Source organism: Sinohyriopsis cumingii, chromosome 12, assembly GCF_028554795.1.
Source record: "Sinohyriopsis cumingii isolate HCF-2022 chromosome 12, ASM2855479v2, whole genome shotgun sequence".
NCBI classification, from domain to species: domain Eukaryota; kingdom Metazoa; phylum Mollusca; class Bivalvia; order Unionida; family Unionidae; genus Sinohyriopsis; species Sinohyriopsis cumingii.
In genome coordinates, this window is record NC_142972.1 from 40,631,716 (window position 1) to 40,653,835 (window position 22,120).

At 38.0% G+C, this 22,120-nt stretch overlaps 1 protein-coding gene across 5 annotated transcripts in view; it reads right to left on the bottom strand.

The window, feature by feature from the left end:
* Window positions 1-12,468: 12,468 nt before the first annotated feature.
* The window catches only part of LOC149786312 (uncharacterized), a 29,338-nt gene continuing 19,686 nt past the window's right edge, over window positions 12,469-22,120 (bottom strand). For all 5 annotated transcript variants that reach the window (XM_089976700.1, XM_089976705.1, XM_089976704.1 and 2 more), the window contains one exon: window positions 12,469-16,187. In XM_089976700.1, the coding sequence (XP_089832826.1) occupies window positions 13,782-16,175 (2,394 nt within the window). In that variant the 5' untranslated portion in view covers window positions 16,176-16,187 and the 3' untranslated portion in view covers window positions 12,469-13,781. The remainder of the gene's footprint in view (window positions 16,188-22,120) is intronic.

Here is a 22,120-nt window from a genome sequence, read left to right on the forward strand (position 1 = left end):
TCGTTCGTGAGATGATCCTACTTCAATTGTGTCCCCTTCAAATAGATACACATGGTTCGTTCTTTATTGTTAGAGAAATTAAACAGCTATACAAGATGCAAACATAAGACTAAATGTGTCCCTCAAGGACAGTTAGATGTATTAGGCAAAATGAATTCACTGGTCCAAAAATGAACCATTCTACCATATCAAATCTACATTCAATAACATTCCTTACGATTTTCTATCAAATTCTACTTATGTCTCTACAATACCAATATAATTTCAATTATTAGTTGGTAGTAAGTCATTTCACGAAGTACTAACAATGCAAAAAGTTAATAAACAAAACAATCGGGGAAACATATATCCCAAAAAGGACTTACTGCAATTTTCGAGATAATAACAATGCTATAATTTTTCTTTTACGAAGAAATGGTGATATTTCGACGAAAGCTTGAATATACAGTGATATGGTTGTGCTTCACATGGTTCCCAAATGGTACTTACTCAATCATTACTATTAAATGTACACTCCATTGCAAATGTAAGTAATACTCCTCTAAGCTAGCTGACCACGAAGTTACTATCAGTTCATATCCAAGGAGTTCTTTGTGAACTACGAGGAAATGAAGTTAATATCCTTGCAATATTCATGAGCAATTGCATAAATAGACCCAGAGAGTTTCAAGAGAGTACGATCATGACACCGAGCTCACTAATGCTGAACCTTTTCATTCTTTGGGAATATATGTATGGGATAATGGCTTTTCTTAGTGACTACATACAGCTAAAGACAATGAAACCCTTAAATATATCACTAGTCTTCCAAAGTGGACCAAAAAAGGGGTGGGGGCGAACAAATTGCCATCATACAGCGAAGGAAACTGTTAAATATATACATTATAACCAGGGGCGGATTAAGGCTCACTGGTGCCCTAAGCACTGACAAATCTTGGTGCCCCCTCCTTTCCACGTACACCTGGGAAGATAACCCTAGGGTGCACCATGATCAAGAAACAGAACATTATGATCAATTTGCACTAGTTTTATCAATTTTTTTTTACAAATCTTCATTCGTTTTTTTCTTTTCACTCTTTTCTCAACTTTGTGGTGCCCCATTTGGCCCTGGTGCCCTAAGCACGTGCTTAGTCTGCTTAATGGTTAATACGCCCCTGATTATAACTGAAATAAATATCGTAGCGTGTCAGTGGTAAAAGGACTCGACCCTTTATTAGGCTGGTGTTGTCACGTGCACTACCACGTGTCCTAATACTGTATTCACGAAACTCGTTAATATAAGTGCGCACTAAACGTCAAATTTTAACACCTAGAACAAAAGAAACTGATTGAAGTAGACGCGATTTTAAAACACGGTACATTTAGTTACTCATGCTGTTAAATATGCATAGTTTATTTATTAATCGTTTAACAAATAAAAAAACATGATAAATACCAATTTCAAGTTCTTGTGCAGATTTTAGTTTAGGAGTTTCGTGAATAAGGGACCATGTCATTTTCTGAATTAACCAACATTTTATTGCTTGACACAGATAGGTTACATTATCCAGAAATAATCGCAGTGAACTAGGCCAATTTTCGACTGAACTACAGAACGCATATCAAGAGAGAGAGAGAGAGAGAGAGAGAGAGAGAGAGATAGAGTACGGTTAGATTATTCAAGAAAGCTAACATTATATATCCTCACAAATTCACTCAGTAATTACACACACACACACACACACACACACACACACACATTCATGATCTATATGCTCCATAATTCTTCAAGTGAATCACCGGTACTTTCAACCTGATTGCAAAAACATACATCCTATTCATGCCACACACAGGCGAATCACATTCAAAAATTGTATATGCAAAGGAAATAGTAACCCTCCCCAAAAATAATGTGAAAAAAGTAAAGTGACACACCCGTATATTGCTTGCGAATAAAAGTCCCATACAGATTTATCCTTGCGGAAATTTCACATACTACGCAGCCCACCCATCTGCCTACCAGGCGACCTAAACTCTTATTTACCTAAGTTAAGGTGACTCACTAAATAAAGGTACAGGACAAAACCTTATCGGGATGTAAATATTCACGACCCAAAATTTTAACTGTTACATAACAAAGTGTAAATTTATATATTTGTTAAATAAGTAACGAATATCTCGGGTATTTAGAATAATGCATGTTGTTTCCTTCCATGGCAGGTAATGACATGGATTTTATGAAATGCCACAAATTTTGAAATGTATTTTTTCCATTATTATTATTATTATTATTCGCGCGGATGAGGTTCATATACTATTTTGTTTGGCATATTTGAGAACCAAATTTTCACTGTTAATGTACGAATAATTTAATTTCATATCATCCTTCAGGGGTTTTATTCTAGGAATTTGCACAACATTTCCCGATATGTTCCAGTTTTTGCTACTTATTTTTTTATCGCTCCGGTACCATAAATGGTTAGAGCGTCCGCCTCGGATGCGGGAGGCCGCGGTTTCGATTCCCGGCCGAGTCATACCAAAATACTTATAAAATTGGTACTAGCAGCCGCCTCACTTGGCACTCAGCATTAAGAGGTTAGTGTTAGGACTGGTCAGCCTGGTGTCAGGATAATGTAACTGGGTGAGACATGATGCTACATGTCTACAGCATGATGCCCCAGTGCTAGACATCGCTATAAACTGCCACAATCCTGACATAGTAGCGATATGACTGAAAATTTTTTAAAGCTACGTTAAAAATCCAAAGCACACACACACACACACACACACAGAATATTTATCTCACTGAGATCTATAAATAATTTTGACAATTACCTCTTTTGCGTCTACTACTTCTACTTCTATCATTACTAATCTCACTACTATTACTACTACTACCGTTGCAACACTCAAACGTAACAAGAAAAACAAAGCAAAACAAAAACTTATAAAATAACAGCAGAATGTCACATGCTTTTGATTTTACTAAGTATCCCATGACATCGCATAAAACAGTACCTATTTAGGTGACCGGAATTACTGTCTCCACCCTCATGACATCACCAGTTACTTTATTTTTTTTTATTAGAAACAAATCTTTAATTGCTGTATTCAACCAAAATGTCACTGCCGTATATTCAATAAATACATCTACGGGGCATAAGACTGGATACTGTTTACTAAATATGTTAACAGTTAGCAAAATGATTCCTATTTGATGTATGGCGCTGAATACTGTTCACACTATTTTTGCGCTGAAGTTTATCTTTATATATTTTAGTTCACCATACCAATGGCTACGCAGTTCATTCTGCTGACGTAAAATGAAGTGATCAATAATTCAATTAAACCCCAGCAATACTGAATTCTGTTAACTACACAAATATATATGTGGGGATAAGGGGCATATATTTCTTAGTCGCTTTTGTTCAATAAAACTCAAGGAAAAAAACGAAAGCTGTTTAAAATTTGGAATTGTATACACATATTAAAAAGCTAAAAATATGACTAATATGAGTTAAGTGCAACATACCTTAATATTCCATGATAAACAATGGCTATCACAGGTTACAAAAGATTTTCTGCCCACACCTCTTTAAAATAAAACAGCAGAGATACGATCCGTTGTATACTGTTGGCTGGTACATTTTCATCGGTGATGTCAAGATTTTCAAGATACATTTTCAAGATGAAAATGTACCAGCCAGCAGTTTACAACGGATCGTAATTCTGCTGTTTTATTTTAAAAAGGTGTGGGCAGAAAATCTTTTGTAACCTGTGATGAGAATAACTCTGACAGGTAATATATACCGAACATTTTTTTCAAGCCCAATTTATGATAACTACCATAGAGATTATATCTTGTATCAATTCTTCCGGGTCGAGAGTATCAGAAACGTTCGTTTCTTAATATGCATAAACCCCTCTGTATAATGACAAACGATAAAACAAATTTTGTTCACTTAAAAATATTCAGCACCAGCTGTGGGACAATTTGGGATCTAATGTACTCAAAATTTCTATAACATTATCACTTAACTATTGTTTCGTGCGAATCATCGGAGGCATTTCAGTACAAATTATAATTACTTGCAGCAATGTTTTTGTTAAATCTTGCCATATGAGTATATCATATCCTACAATACACAGCAACAAAACTCAGCAGTTTTGTTGAATTTCAGGGAAGAAACTAGTTTGATATGGCTTATAAATATGTCTGGGACTGACTTCCACGACGTATCCTTGCACCACATCAAATGTGTTATTTCCACCTATTCAGAACGAAACATATATGCAGTTTTGTGTACATAGCTAAACCGTGTCACGCGTATAATGTAACGGAAGAAAGATGCATTCCACATGACTTTCTCACATGGGCAGGGTGTATCACACATAAATGAATGAGAGAAAGTGTTTCGAAGATTGTTCTCTTCAGATGACATTGTCAGCAATATAAATAATGTCACTGGCTATACAGACACCCTCGTTTCGAGTTGTCATTCCAGTAATTTTTGCGTAAACTCCACGAATCTTCTCCCAATAATAATAACAATTCAGATCTGGATATGTTCAAGGTTTATGTTTCATTGTGATGCTGAGTTCCCTAGATAGCTGTGGTAGTTCATTTGGATGCCGAGTTCCCTAGACAGCTGTGGTAGTTCATTTTGATGCCGAGTTCCCTAGACAGCTGTGGTAGTTCATTTTGATGCCGAGTTCCCTAGACAGCTGGGGTAGTTCATTTGGATGCCGAGTTCCCTAGACAGCTGTGGTAGTTCATTTGGATGCCGAGTTCCCTAGACAGCTTTGGTAGTTCAATTTGATGCCGAGTTCCCTAGATAGCTGTGGTAGTTCATTTTGATGCCGAGTTCCCTAGACAGCTGTGGTAGTTCATTTTGATGCCGAGTTCCCTAGACAGCTGTGGTAGTTCAATTAGTAGAGCATCAGACTCATACTCCAAAGTCTACTACTTTACTAGTTTTGTAACCGACCAGAACAGCCCATGATGGCTGTCACAATCTGTCCCTCGCAGAGATGCTGAGAGCCTATTTACTCGGCATGATATTGCATATAATGTGCTGAAAGTCCAATATAGAGACACTATGGAGGTAATAAGATCAAGCAAAGACGTTTGTGCTAGAAAGTAGCAGGCATAACATTTGTTGTGACAGTGGTGTTTTATCAGAAATCGTGGACTTTACCTGGGTAACAGTATTAAATTTTCCGCCTGGGATATTTCACCTGAAAAATTTCTATACATGATAATGAGGGAAGTGAGATAGAAAAATTCCGAATTCAAATCAGCTCCACATTGGATGCCAGCATAACGCCCTTCCTTATTTGTCGCTATTTAATCTACTCCTTTCGCCAAAACTGAATACAAGGATAAACGAAATCAATGCAAGCTAAAGCCAAATCTACCCGGGAAGTAGCAATATAACGTCACTGCTAATACGAAACTGTGTGAAAACATTTAGCTGTAAAATGTTAACACATGTTGCCCACGGGACCATAAAATCACGCAGAATGCCTCAGGTCTTTTAGAAATAAAACTCATGGTCACCACGCACTAGAGTGACGATTGACTTTATTTCGATGAGATAAACATTTTAAAATTAATTATTTTCTCATACGATCGCTTGAGCATCAACATGAACAAAGAATGCGCTGTCAACTATATTTAATAGGTGTACACTGCCAGATCATGCTACACTTATTACTGTATTTAACAGTACAAGATACTACTTGTAAGAATTGACCCAACTACACCTGGCTCACTTTTCAAAGTCCTTTCTGGTGGGTCAGACAGCGAGCAGATTATGTCCATCCCCGGCGGTGAAGAGAGATGGCACGAGCTGTGTGGAGAGAACATTGCATCAACTCAGACGCAACATGAACTGATGGATATCCACTGCATCAGGAATCGTCTCCAAACCTCTCGACATTGTCATGCTACTGGATTTAGACAGGCCTTGACGAATGAGTATGGGAGTTGATTTAAATCCAACTCAGGCGCAAGTCATGATATTACTTCCCTACCCACTTCAGATCCTGTCGCGATGGGCTAGCAGCAAGGCAGCTGGTGTGGATACACTAAAATCTATAGCTGTAAACCTTCACACAGACGGTTCAGGGCATAGGGTAGTTTTCATTGGACCAAGGCAGCAGTGGATCCCATCAGTCCTTTGGTTGACTTAGCAGCCTTTGTTAGGATCAAACTTTTCACATCCTTAGCATCAAGAAGGGGTGGAAAAGGTACCCTGAACATTTCCTGCGTCACCTTAACATTGGTAGGTATGGAAAAGGTGCCCTAAACATTGCCTGTGTCACCTTAACACTGGTAGGTATATCGCTGCTGACAGGTTCCCACAATGCGATAAACATGACGCAACTCTTCCGTCGCTGCATGGTTATGTTCACACAGTAATGGACAGTACACCAGCAGACAGACCAGACATAAATAAAGCTTTATTTGGTATAGAACTGACCTGATTTAACATACATATAGCAGCCCTGAGTGAAAGTCGCCTCGCTTAGGAAGGGCTACTCACCGAAGCCAAGTAGGCGCTGTCCACACCTTCTTTTGGAGTGGCCTAAGTAAAGGAAAGAGATTGAACTTAAGCTGGTGTTGGGTTTGCCATCAAGTTGCAGCTAGTCAATAGCTCACAAATCTCCAAACGGGTATGAATGGCAAACTAATGCGAAAACGAGACTCCCACAGTCTAAAACAAATACATACACCTATCAGCAATGTATATGCATCCACCAATACAAACCCAGACAAGATCACAATCTTTTTTTATGAGGACCTGGAGTCTCCTCCTGTAGAAGTACAAAAGGAAGACAAGCTCCTCGTCCTTTTTAAATTCAATGCAAGAGTTGGCACGTATTACCAAACATGGCCAGATGTCATTGGCAACTAGAGCAATGAGGTCCTTCTCCTAAGAACATCCACATCGTAATCGTCAACACAGTCTTGCAGCCTGCCAAACCATAAAAAGACGCATTGGATGCACCCATGATCAAGATAATGGCACCTAATTGACTACGTCATCTTCAGAAGACACGTGCATCATGTCCGTATGACGATGACCATAAGAATGGCAGAACGCTGGACTAACTACAGACTCATAGTCTTTAAATTCAATATCCAGATTCAGAATTGCTGACAACCAAAAGTGCTTAAAGAACTTAATGTCTCCAAATTGAAACAGGAAAATGTGAAACGGGGATTTGTCAAAGAACTTTGCAGTCAAATGAATACAATCGATATAAACTCTGAGAAAATAAATTTGGGCATCCTTTACATACTTTGTTTTCTCGACTGCATCCAAAACCATTGATCCTATGACACATGACATTATGAGAACGACGCATCCATACACAGACTTCTGAATGACAACCATCGGCTACAGAAAGCCTGCTTAGGAGACACCACTTCATCATCCAGTAAAGCAACATTTAACAACATGAAGAGGACTGTCATGTGCAAACTCAGTTTTAAGACTCACGACTGAGTAATACGGCAGGTGGGATTCAGAAAGGAATCTTACAGAGAACTTACATGATGCTTTTAAGCTAATCTTCGGGCCACATTAAGCAATAACATCACTACTACTGCGTGTTGACAGCGCCACACTGCTTACTGACAAAGAAAATAAATTTTAAAGATGTGGATAACACTTCAGCTACATCCTCAGTCAAGAGTCATCTACCAGTGGGGAGCTACCTGATCCACTGCCCCAAATTAAAATCAACACATCACATGCTGATCCTCAAACGCTAGCTAAAACTGTGAAAACAACTGACCTGCTGTCGAATGTCAAAGCACTTGGAATGGATACAATACCAGCAGAATTCTACAGAGCCGGAGATTCGCACACGACACAGAAGCTGACTAAACTCTTCCAGTCAATGTGGATTCAGAGGCATAAACAGGAGGAGTACAAGGATGCATCCATCGTCCATTTGAACAAGAGGAAAGGCAGCAGACAATCCTGCGATAACCTTTGGGGTATCTCCCTCCTGTCATTAACATGCAACATGCTCGCCATAAATCTGCTGAATATCCTTATGCATAAAATTGATCATGGGCTCCTGCTTGAGAGTCAGTGTGGCTTTATAAATATCAGTCACCATAGGCATTGCGTTTGCAGCTCGTCAACTCCAGAAGAAATGTCAGGAACATAAATTCAACCTGTACTTACCTGACAAAAGACTTTGACACAGGCAACCATGGAGGCCATTGGAAGATCACAATATATATATATATATATATATATATATATATATATATATATATATATATATATATATATATATATATATATATATATATATATATATATATATGCAACACATGTAGAATCACCACAACATAATTAAAATTTGTTGGGTAAACTGTTTTAGGTTCTAAATTGCAAGATTTTCTCGGGTGATATGTCCTCATACAGTTTCTTCAAACACTTCACATTAAAATACTGTGTCTTGCAGGGTGGAAATACACTTGACAACAACGTGGTATACTGGGAGTGTATACTTCCCGGTCAAGGTTCATCTTTCAAACGGTATGCATGACGAACAAATGTATGTCCGATATAAGACTGGGACAATACCACCTCATATCTCCAATTTTTTCTTAACGAGACAAAATCTAAAAGTCTGGTACAAGTTTAACTAAACATTAGATAAGGGAGATATCAAAATATCATTTCTCTGGAATTAATATGCATGTGACAAAAATGTAAAAAAAAACCACATAATACTTGCTTAATTTTTACTAACATGTAACGAATACACTAAATTTAATTTTATACATTTGTTTCTAATATAATATTAAGTACTGTGAGTATAAAAAATCATCGAGACTTTCAGACTCAAATAAAACGTTTATAGTTTCTTGTGCTTTCCGCTGTCTTTCTAGTTCTTTTGTAGTTCTGTTAAACCACAAACTCACGCGGCTGTTAAGTTGTCCGTGTTAAGAAAACGTTTGTGAATTATTTACCAAGTATATTTTTTGTTTCTCTGAGAATACGTACCCGATCATATTAATGTACCGATAGAAGTCTACTAACTCCCGAATCCAGTCCTATTTTATAAAATTCGAATTTTTCAGTCTATTTCATATAGATCAAGGGCAATAACTCTTGCCTATTATCTCACCTTGCCACGCCAGGTCTTGCTAGTTTTTAAGCTATTATAATAGGTAATAGGAGGTGGAAATGCTGAGCATCCGACCTCAATCTCGGGTAACCTTCTAGGGAAATAAGCTAGATTCCACGCGTGAACGATAACTCATTCTCCTAATTGATAAGCAACACAACCTAAGGTCACTTGATTCTGACCTCTATTTGGTTAAGAAGATGAATATATAAGTCTTCCCACCAACAAAATTTGACTGGCGAATCCAGTTAAGATTCTAGGCTTTGCTGACTCTAAATTCGGTTTGGTGACTGCATATAAGTCAACCACTTCTATTATCTCTGGTGATACTTCAAAGTACGCCGAGTGTAAATCCCACCTCAACAGCTTAGATATGTCCTATGGAGTGTTATCCAACTTTCCAGGTTTCACCGGAAGAAATATTCGTTTGAGCATAATTGCCACCGTGCGTTTCAAGTAGAACTTGAGAGCGCGAACAGGGTCTTGCATAACCACTGCTCTCGACTATTCTATGGAGGTGAGAGTGCTTATATCAGGTGGTCTTTAATTGCCAACTGACGGAAACCTATTTCGGCTACAAAGCCTGACTGCATCAAGAGGACCAAACAATCATCTGATCTGAAGATATTGAGGGTCAATTGAAACGGCATGTAATTTGCTCATCTTACATGCTGTGACTATGGCTATCACGGAAACAGACTGTGTATGATAACAGTAGCTTAAGCGAAGCGCGGCCTAACTCTCGAACTTATTTGAATTGAGCCATGGTAGAACCCAGGTCAGATTACATTTAGGAAACAGGCTGAGTGATCTTAGTTGATGCATTTCAAATTAGTTAACAAATTCAATAGGTCTTTATCATGATATTGTATCTGCCATGACGTCCGAATGTGTCACAGATCACTGAGCGGTAGATTGTGATAGTAATTGAAGCCAGCTTATTCTGATTGAAGAGCCAGAAAAATACAAGTAGGCCTGTTAGGGAAAAGAGGAACTCACTGGAACGATATTACTAATTTGGAACCATTCGCTGCATGTGCCATTTTCCATCATAAGCCTTCAGATTGGAGGGCCTTTTTCTCGCGAGATTCCTTCCATAATATAGGGTTTAAATTATTTGTTCCACAAGGCTATCCGGACAAGAACCATGCGTGAAGACGACGGTTCAGGAAGGGGTAACACTAGAAACGATGGCTCTTTGAGAAGATTCGAGATCTGTGACCAAGAACTTGACTCATCTTAGAGAGGGTAATCATATTCATTTTGGAGCTCTGATCCCATAGCTTTCTGGATTATATGTGGTACCAAGACCTTGGGAGGGTAAGACGAATGTATGGAACCCTTTCAAGCTAATTGATAGTGCGTTCACACACGACCAAAGCATGTGTGTCTGGAACTGTGGAGACTAAGGTGAGCAGCTTATGTTTTCACCTTGTTGCAAAAAGGTCTATGATCACCCCCCCCCCCCCCAACGCGCGAAAATCCGAAGAAAGACTAATGGATGAATAACCTGACCCTTCCTAGATAGAACATCTGCTATGGCCTTGCGTCCCCAGTGATATGTCGGATTGGTGCATTGATATCGAGTTATTCCCACCAACGTAGAAATCGTTAAATCAGAACACAGGCCAGGGGCCAGGTGATTTGGTGACCCTTGTTTGAGGATGCAGGTCACAACTACAGAGTTGTTTGATACAATGACCGTTTTCCTTTCTTGAATTGGAAGGCGTTTATGACAGTCTTCATTTCTATAAGGCTGATGTAGAGAGGCCGATCACCAGGCTCCCACTGGCCGTAGTTAAGTCCGGCAACATGTGGGCACCCTTGACATATGTACTGGCATATGTACATACTGTCATTTCCGCTTGAGGTTTTTCCATAGGGACCCCCTATATCAGCCAACCCTCGGTGGGCCACTGTCCCAGGAATGATCGTACGATCATGCTTTGTTGAATCAGGGGAATGTAGAATGGGCGCCAATGAGTTAGAAATAACAAGTAGTAAGTGGCACATATGAATACAGCCTAGCAGAATCAAGTCCGCTGCCGCATTGAACAATCCGAGGTATTGCAAGGAACTCTCTTGCTGAAATCTAAGTCTTGTTGGAAACGGAATCGAACAGTTCTACGATTCTTCTTACGAGATCACGGGAAACCGTACCCGATTGAGGTTCGTGAGAAATTACATACCCAGTGGAAAAACACTGGGATAGATGAAAATCGGATTTTCCCTAATTCACATGATAGCCTAAGACGATGTAAAAGTGAAAGGAGATCTTTCCTGCCTTTGAGTAGAATCGATTCTGGAGGATGTAGTCGAAACACGCTGCCGTTGCCGTAGATGATGTTGATCGGAATAGCGGTGACTCAATTCGTAATCTTGGTAAAAGCGTACGGGTTGATATTAAGGCGAAAGAGTTGGACATTGAACAGATAAACTGTTTCGCAGTCAGCAAACCGAAGGAAATTTTGTGATGCTGAACTGATAGGAACATGAAAATATGCATCAGTCAGATCGAGACTGATGGCATACTCGTGTTTTCTAGTGGAGAAGTGGATTGATCTCGCCGTCTTAATCTTGAATTCTGTATGAGAAAACTTGAATAAACACCTGGATGTTGTGTTTTTACACAAACTCCAATGCCCGTCTGGCGATTAGTGACCATTTCTCTGGCTGGTGGTACCAGCGTAAGAAGGGGTGAAGAGGAAGGGTGTCACGTACTGTGTTGATACTGTTGTTGTTGTTGTTGTTGTTGTAGGGTTTAATGCCATTTTTCAGCACACGATAGGCTATACATGGCGGCCAGTATTAATGATGGAGGAAGAACCCGGGAAAACCCCGGAAAGAACCACCAACCCACGAAACGCTACTGGCACGCTTTCTTACATACCCACATTGGCTGAATCCGAGACTCGAACCCACGCAGACAGAGGTGAGATGGCAGTGATCCGTAACGGAGAGCGCTTTAGACCACTCGGCCACTCGGGGCCACCTGTGTTGAGCAAGCGAAGCTTTAAATCAGGCGATACCGAGCAGTGGCAAGGAACGGTAGCTAACCCGAGGTATTGCTCTTTTGTCTATATGAAATGGACAGAAAAAATGATTTTTGTCTTTGTAGTAGGGCTAAATTCGGGAGCAGTGCACTTGTATCATATTGTTAATGTGATTGGGGAACGTATTTGAAGGAGAATCAAAATAATTAGATAACACGTCTGGCGTGAATGAAACGGGTTTTGAGTTTTTACTGAAAATTATTCAGGTGGATCAAATGCCATGGCAGTGACAGACATGTTTGCGATTGCCCACTTATACAATGAATTAACAAAACAGTTCACAGTACAAATTTAATAACCTTCTTCTCATATACTTTAAACTAATCTCGACATTAAGACTTTATTTTGTACATGCGTTAGTAAATTAACTTGAAACAAAATGACATAATGTAACAAGTAATGTTTTCGTCTTCAGCCAAACGAATTTAAAAGACTCACTCGTTTTAAATGTTTCTTGAAAGAAACAAATGTATCTTCAATTTTATCATACCTAACAATAGCAGTGACATAAATTGAACTCTTGCTTTGTGTTGCAGGTCAAGTTTTCATGGCGGCAAAAATCTTTGTACTCTTTATGGAACTGCGGAGGGAGAGTTCCGGTGAGAAATATGACTGCATGTCAAGAGTGGGAAACAATTGTCAACTCCCAAACAAAATGACTTGCTGAGAGCGAAGCTGAAAGATAGAAAACAGAGCAGAAGAAACACTTCCTGATCTTGGACAAAGTATCAGTATATTTATCTGAGATTTGCAAAAGCGACAGACTACGAAACTGAAGTTCTGGCAAAAGAGACTTTTTTTACGCACTGGTAGACAAAGTTATGTAATTTCGCATTCGACAGGAGAAGCCAAAAGGTTTGAATAATGTCATTCACAAAGCCGTAGAATTGGAAATCTTTGATCGTACGATTCTTATATCAGAATACGGAGAATGTACACATATCGTAAACTTAATGTATCTTGCAAACTTCTCTGACTGATTTACTATTTGTTACTTGATATATTCGCTTAATTCAAATGTTGTTTTCATTATATACTTGTTTGTTTTCAAATGTGTGAGGCATTGCCAGGAGACACTGGTATTGTAGTGATTTTCCATGTCACTCCAGTCAGCTGTTCGTTTAAGCATCCGTGTACGAGCAACGGGATGGACCAATTATAAACAGACATTTCTGGTATCGTGATACGTCAGCGGATGATACCAATTTATATAAACGCGAAAGCTGTACACAGAAGATGATTCTGGGGTGTATCGTCCTCGGAACAAGAACCAAGAGAAACGGCATAAGGGCATTATAACAGAGAAGTAATAATACAAAATTAATACGATAAATTTGAATTATTCGTTTACGCACTCCTCTTTACAAGCAAAAATACTAACATAAATTGCGAGGATATGTATAACTACCGCACAGCAAACACCAGTTGTTCCATCTTATTATATGTTGTCAGTAACATGTCACCCCGTTCGAAGAATTTGCACACTTTTTATATGATATCATCATAGCATTCTCGAGAAATATCAAATAAAGAAGTGATTCACTCACTATTTGCACCCAAAATCCAATTAAGTTAGTACATATTCGGTTGCTAATCTTCACCCTCGTGGACACCAAGCAAACAGTAAATGAATTTTTCGGCCCACATGATGAAATCATCTTTGTGTTCCAGTAATTTTTTCTCAAAATAAATTATTGGAAAAGCAGTGAGTTCTGATGGACAAGTACATCCATCTACAATGATTAGACTAAGTTTCGATTTCTTTCCTTCATCAATTTTCTGGGCTATCTGGATGAAGTAATCTAGTTCACCTTGTGGCTCTTCATTTATATCCAGTATCAAAATAATATTGATGCTTGATTCCATTTGACGTGTTTGCTCTTGTCGCTTCCATCTGCCGGGCATGACATTCTCACTGTTTCTTGTGGTTCGTAATCCATGAGTTCCAGGCAAAATCTCCGTGAACATTTTTGCAAGAGCAGATGCAGGTGCTAGATTTTCGTTCTTTCCAGTCTCGACTTCTTCATCGTACAGGAAGAAAATATCAAAATCTGACTCTGCTCCAGATTTGTCTACGTAACCTACATCAAACGCCTGTCGAAATCTTTGTCCAGATTCTTCCTTTTTGTTAGTACCAAGCAACTGGAAGGCACACTTAAGATATACCAACTTACAGAACTCTTCACTAATTTTGAATTTCCCCTCCGTGCAACTCTGAAGGTCTAGCAAAACTGCTGCTTGTTCAAAACGCCTTTCTTCCAGCAAAATATGAATCTTTCCACGGATTATTGCAGGATCATTTGCTTGTTTCTCATCAAGTTCAATAATCTGCTCATAGAAAACAAGTGTATCACCATATTCTTTCAGAATTCTGCTGAGCTCTGCAAGGATTTTCAAAGTTCCGAGATCTTTCGTTTGTGGTTTGAACATGTCTTTCACCGATGAATATGCCATCCAACCATCTTTCAAGCAATAAAGTTCTTGACTGGCTTTATATGCTATCGTTTCTATTGCTTTTCGAAAATATATAATAGCATCTGCTTCCAACTTTCTCCTTTTCTCAGGATCTACCTCTTTTTCAGCAAGATCTCTGCAACAGGCACCAAGGTGTTCATAGCAGCATACTGTGACAGTAGCGGTGGCTAATTCTTGCATACGTAAGGTCTTTAAGAATGTATCAATGGCCTTCTTGTACTCTTTCATATGCCTATACATCAATCCCTTTTCAAAAGAAGCCCATTCATTTCCGAATTGTATTGCTTTATCCAAATGTGACATAATTTCGTCTACAGCTTCCTTCTCGTCAGCCGGTATACTACAGACACGACTATAGCCCTTTGCTGCTGCCTTCTGTCGCTTTTCTTCAGAGGATATGGGAGATTGTGATCTTCTAAACTGATGATGCTCAGCCGTTTCAATGTTTGGCTGTACATTACATACGTTCTCAGTACGTACACACCGGTTAATTTCAGAGCTTCTGAATATATTACTTCTTCTTCTTTCAAAAATTCTCTTTATTAACCTTTTCTTTAGGACCAGCGCAAGATGGTGGTGGCCATATGAAGTCTCCAAGATGCTGACGGATTTCCTCAGTATTTCTTCTGCTTTGTCTAGATTCCGTAAATATTTGAATTGCTTTCCACATATTCTTAACACTTGTGAATCCTCTGCACATTCTGCCAGAGCAAAGTTAAGTAAACATCCAATATCTTTGCATGCAATTTCCTTTGGGAACAATTCTTTTTGACTCTTTGTGCGGTGTATCCCAGCAGCGATGTGATATGAAAGCTCTGCGAGGGACGCAAAACATAGGCCTTTCCATCTAGCTGGAGAATTGGAACGAATTACTTCGTAGAAAAGATGAGAAGCGTTTTCAATACAGGCATTGATGTTTCTCTCCCTCCAATCTTCTTTTGGCAATATGTTTCCGGAATTGCAAAATTTCCTATAAATGATTCCCAGGTCCAACTTCCAAAGTTGCACCCATTTTGCATCGATATCTTTGTCATTTATTTCACCGAGCAACGTATTGTACATATTTATTGAATGGGAAAAATAGCGTGGGCCAAAAGTGGCGTAGGAACAGGCGATTTCTGCTTTTCCTTGGAGTAGAAGATCTTGTTTTGATTGTGTCAATATTTCTACTTCAGTCAATTTCTCGTTTGCCTCCGTCAACTGGCCATCCTGCCATTGCATCCAAGCTCGATTGCAAAGAGCAACAATATTTCCTTTTTCCAAATCCAAAGCTTTTCTGTTATATTCATAAGCTTCGTCTCTATTATCTGCTTTCCAATGTAGAAAACAGAGAAGATTATAGGCTCTTGTCCATTCCGTAGTTATTTCAAATTCATTGGCCTCGCATTTCAGCTCTAGCTTTCTCTTATGCGACTCTAAGTGCTTTCTTTTGCTGAGCTCTTTAATTTTAAGTCCAAACGATGAAGGTAATTTGAGGAAGGTCTGTTGGAATTGCGACTCTTCATCCATATTATATGCTTCCTGAAACATTTAAAAGAGAAATATCTGAACAAAATGGTGTTATTGTTCAATGTTGTGCTAGTTTCTTCGACAATTCTTAGTTTTCTTACCCGACTTTTATGTTGGGGTTTTGAAACAGTCTGAAGTGAATAACGGAACCTTGATTAGATTTAAAATTGTGTTCTCAGGTGAACGAAATCTAAAGATGTTTGGGAACCCGGCTAAGCCTTTCTGAGAGACAGACCTGAATAATAATAATAATAATAATAATAATAAATAATAATAATAATAATAATGAGGACTTTGTATAGCGCCTAATCTTTAGAAGCTCTAAGCGCTTTACAACATTAGACAACACCTATAAGGTAACAAATATATAATGATATGATTACAAAAACAAACACCATGAAATTAGAAAACATTAAAAAAAACATGCTGAGAATATTTAAGGTAGGAAATATTATTAGGTCTTTAAGTTTGTTCTTGCAGTCGAAATAAGTGAGTTTTGAGAGCCCTCTTGAATGTGATCACTGTGTCTTTGTGTATAAGTTCAGTGGGCAATTCATTCCATGTTGCTGGGACCTGGTATGCAAAAGAACGCTGTCCATATGACTTTGTTTTCATACTTGGAATAATGAGTATACGATTGTCAGAAGAGGAGCGTAAGTATCTTGCTGTTGTATACACTTGGGTGAGGTCGGATAGGTATGTTGGACTAGAGTCCGACAGTGAAACGTAGCACAGACAACAAATTTTGTGTTTGATTCTGGATCGAATGGATAGCCAGTATAGGGTACAGAGTAGCGGGGAGGTGTGCTCTGATCGTGGTACTCTAAGTATGATCAGAGCAGCAGTGTTTTGAACTTTTTGAAGTTTCTGGAGCAGATATTGAGATGAACCAGACGTAATTGAGTTACAATAGTCCAGTCTTGAAAGTACTAATGAACACACAAGTGTTTTAGTGGCATCAACTGAAAGATATTTGCGAACAGAGCTGATGCGTCTCAGCTAAAGATATGCAGCCTTGCATATGTTCATGACATGTTGGTGCAATGTGAGAGTACTGTCCAGAGTAACACCTAGGTTTCGTACTCATTGTGTGAATTTAATGTTGGTGTTCCTGATATTTATTGTTTGAGGTAAAGGATGTGAATGAGAAAGTCTTTGTGTTGTGATCAGAATGGTCTCAGGTTTATCATGATTCAGCTGCATCGTGTTACATGTCATCCATGATTGCACATCAGAAATGCACCTCTCTACACCTTGGATGGTAGCATCAACTTCAGTTTTGTGACTAGATTTGAATATTTGGGTGTCATCAGCGTACAACTGGTGAGACACTGGATGTTGATGTATGACACTTGAGAGCGACCGAGTGTACAGAATGAAAAGAACATGTCCAAGAACAGACCCCTGTGCAATACAGTTGTTATCAGTCATGCTTACGCCGCACCCGGACTAATACTATTGCTGCGAAACGCAAACGTACGTGGTTAATTACAACATTTTGACAAATATAACTAATCAGATATACCGTTTTTGGGTAGATTTAATACCTTTGAACTATGTAGACAGGTTTGTATGATGCGAGACTACTGCCATATAACTGGCAAATACCGTGAAACAGTTCACATTGCATGTACCTTCAAAGTGAGTAGACACCCAAAGGAAACAAACATCCCAGTTGTGCTTCATAACCATCCCAGCTATGATGGTCACATTATAACTCTGGCAATCCTAATAGCTTTATCAATGCCTTGACTTTCTCATTGGGAAATCTTCAGTTTTACCTGCAATTTATTGACAGATTCCGAAAGGCAGATTCTGTCCACAAAAATCTTAACCACGGTTATATATATTTTTTTTAAAAATCGCAATCGAGTTAAATCACGTGTTATATATATATATATATATATATATATATATATATATATATATATATATATATATATATATATATATATATATATATATATATATATATATATATATATATTCGGTAACCTAGAGGACAATGCATTTGGAATCAGAATACGTTTCAAAAACGTTTTTACTCTGATCACCAATAGGACATGTCATCAGAAGGTGTGTAGAGATGTAGTGAACTCGTTTGTTAAACGTAGTAGATTGGGGTTACACGTTGGAAACAATCACTACATATCTAATTATAAACAAATGAACACACATATAAAGTACATATGTAAGATAATCCCTTTAATTTTTATTATAAAACTGTTAGGCTCGTTGCAGCATAAAATATATATTTAGTGTGTCCGTTTTAAGAAAGTCTATCAATTTCATCTTCTGTATTTTTTTATAATTCTCTTCCGTTGAAACGTATGGGACTCAAAAACTACCATAACATCTGTCTTTAGTGTTTGTTTTGTTGTTGCATATCGTTTCTTCCCTTAAGAAAGAGCTTCTTTAGCTCGAAACCTTGGGAACCTTCTTTGTTTATGGGCTATTATCAACGAGAGAGAGAGAGAGAGAGAGAGTGTGTGTGTGCGTGTGTGTGAAGTGTGTGTGAAAATCTGCGAAAAAAAATGAGGCAACCAATTAGCATTCATATGCATTAAAAAATGTTAAGTATTCCTTTTTCGCATTTATACATGCAATCCACTATTCAAAAAGAAACCTCTTTGGCAAGTTTTGCGTTTGCAGGAATTTGTTTACGGTGCAAAAAACGACCGACAGCAGTTTTGGTCCTAACTGGGAGCTAATAGATTTACAATCGATTTACTTTGTGTTGTGTTCTAGACTTATAGTTTTCTTTAAATGCATAGGCTATCTTTGTATCTCTTATATGTGTGGTGAGCGTAATTTGTACACCAGTATGGAGCCGTCCATTTAGTACGTACGCATGAAGGATGAGGGAGGTTAATCCAAATGCATACGCTTGCATGGGGGGTCTACTGATAATGTACGTAGGCATAGGAAACGGGGGGGGGGGGTACACCTCGATAATAATTCTAATACGTAACTTGTTCGACTGGGGACAATCGGCGTTTGAATTTTATCGGACACTGGGCAAACTGTTTAAAGACACGCAGCTTATTTTTTTTATGCAGCCAGACATTCAACGTCGGTTGACTATCTGTTTTATTAACCACGTTAATATTATTAATCCTTGATCGTTTCTGCGTAGGTTAAATATAAGCCGTTCTATAAAATTGGAGGGAGGGAGTGCGTCAAGCGTACGTACGCAGGTGGGGGTGGGGTGTAAAAAAGTACGCATGTGTACAGGAATGGGGGAGGGGTCGAGCTTTGCCAGATTTTTGCGCACGTACTAAATGGATGGCCCCTATCCACATATTAACCAGAATGGAAACATTAAGGTTGACAATTAAGGTCACATATAAGTTTCTTTTTGTTTTCTTCCACTAAATCAGACTTTTCCATCACAATGAAGACGCGTATCATCCGGCGAATTAGCGTTACATCTTGTATGAAAAATACTGAATAATGTATCATAAAAGCCAGCAAATTTTATAAGCTTGAATTAGGCTACAAGCGATTCTTCCTGCAATGTGTTACAATTCATTATTTCTTCTTGATAAAGGGATTTATAAGAATTTAGACAAAACAAACATACAACTTTGCAATAAGCTAGGCTACACTGCATGTATGTCATAACAGTAGACGGTGCTGATGACGCAAAATGTATTTTCATTTACTAAAGGTTTCTAGATTCCTACCAAACATTTTATCTGTATCATCAATTAATCATCAGACAGTAATACCAAATGGTGGTTTCTAACTCGCTTCAATTGATATATAGATACTGAATGAATTAATGGATGGATTTGTCGTTACTTACGATTCCTGCACGAAGAAGATTTTAACTAGCAAAATCGAACAAAATGCTTTATGGCTCTTTTGTGCACATTGGACAAGAAAAGCCGTAAACGTGGAAATAGGAAATTGTTAGGAAACCCGATACAGGATACAGGATGATATACATTTCAAGAATGTACTACTGAGAGAGGCAGCGGCACTATGTCAGATAGACGAAGTAAAGATGTATGCAGATTTCATGTGTTACATAAAAGACAAAGTCATTAGAACGTAGATACAGACTGAGGCAAGAATGTAAACGTCATATTCATACAGAAGATTATGAGAACGGACAATGTGTAATTAAAGCAGAAAAAATACCTCACTGAAAATGAAACGAGCATACTTAAAGTCAACAACATCGAGAGAGAAAATCTCATTGAGTAATTCCTAAACGGCGATTAAAAACATACTTATCAGTTAGAACAGAAATTTGACAAAAGTATTAAGTATTTTGTTATAAGAAATGCCTTCCTATCATGGAAAATAACAACTGCGTGGTGTACCCATTATTATACACACATAACAATCAAAGTAACTACGTATGCGTTGACATGAGACACGTTGTCTTTTTAAAATCAAAGTAGAAAGAAACAGATTGCAACAAAAAAGTCTTCTGAAAGAGATTCCGGCCATTTTGTTGTTTTCATTTAAAATCGTCATACAGACAAGAAATGAAGATAAAGTGAGTATTAAGTGTTTTTTTAATTATTTTTTTACAAAAATACACTAGAACTTAGCACTAGTGGTTTAGCACTCTTTGTTACAGTGAGATCACTTGTTGCACTATTTAGTGACATCATCATTTGTTGCAGTGAGACCACTTGCTGCACTATTTAGTGACAGCCTTTTTTGTTACAGTGAGACCACTTGTTGCACTATTTAGTGACTTAGCACTATTTGTTAGTGAGACCACTTGTTGCACTATATAGTGGCTTAGCACTAATTGTTACAGTGAGACCACGTGTTGCACTATTTAGTGATTTAGCACTGTTTGTTGCGGTGTGACCACATACTGCACTGTTTGGTAGATTAACACCATTTCTTGCAGTGAGACCAGTGGGATAAGATATTGTACCTTCTGCAAGGATTCATGCTCCTGATATAGAGTGCAGTCACGTGACAGTGGCATTTAGCTCATATATCCACATTTGACCTTTTTCTTTCACAGTAGATACCTCTTTCAGGTATTTCAAGATCGTTATCATTTATTTCGAATGATCAATTTTTCTAACATTTTTGTGTAATTCTTCATTTTTATATTTCAAAAGCTTTTGAAATGGCACCATCTAGTCATTATTGTTCTGAGGTACTGTTATACATGCATGCATCCATGCATACATACATACATACATACATCATACATACATACATACATACAATTTAATGTTCACAAGATATGTCCTAATTCCTTCAATATTTTTGCAACTTTCCCGTGTTAAAACACATTATACAAAATGATGCACGTTTGTTGTGTATATTTAATTGGTATTAATTGTTGGCTTCTTTATTTGTTCTATGCAATTGTATGTTGTACTTGACCTTGTCCAAAGTCAAGTTCATTGTGTATCTGACTAGGGGCATTGATTTTGTAAATAATAAAATACAAAACTAATATTTCTCTGCAAGAATAGATTAAATATTAGAATCATTATCAATGGAAGAAAACGTGTTTATCTTATTTTGAGTCTATGTCAGTGGAATTCCCCAGGGAAAAACCTGTTGTATCTGATGTTTGCCGGGTTCTTTATTATCATTTTAGTAATAGGCCTGCCTTGTTGACAACTCAGAATGTTCTAGAAATGATCTTTTGACCCTCATCCTGGTTCTATTTTTTGTCTCAGCTTTTAATATAATATTGTTTACTTAAGAAATTACTCATTCTTGCCTTAACATCTTGAAGGAGAATCGGTTTTATTGTTGTGTTCAGAATTGCATTAGTTTGAAATTATTTATTCAAATTAGTATTTACTGGAAATACAAAGTGCTCGTCAATAAGATCCTTGTTCGGAAATATTAATTTGGAATTACAGTGTATTCAGACAAGAACATTTTGGGTTTTAATACTGTGATACATCAAACGACTCTTAGCACATCGCCACACTCCTGGCTGTTGGTAC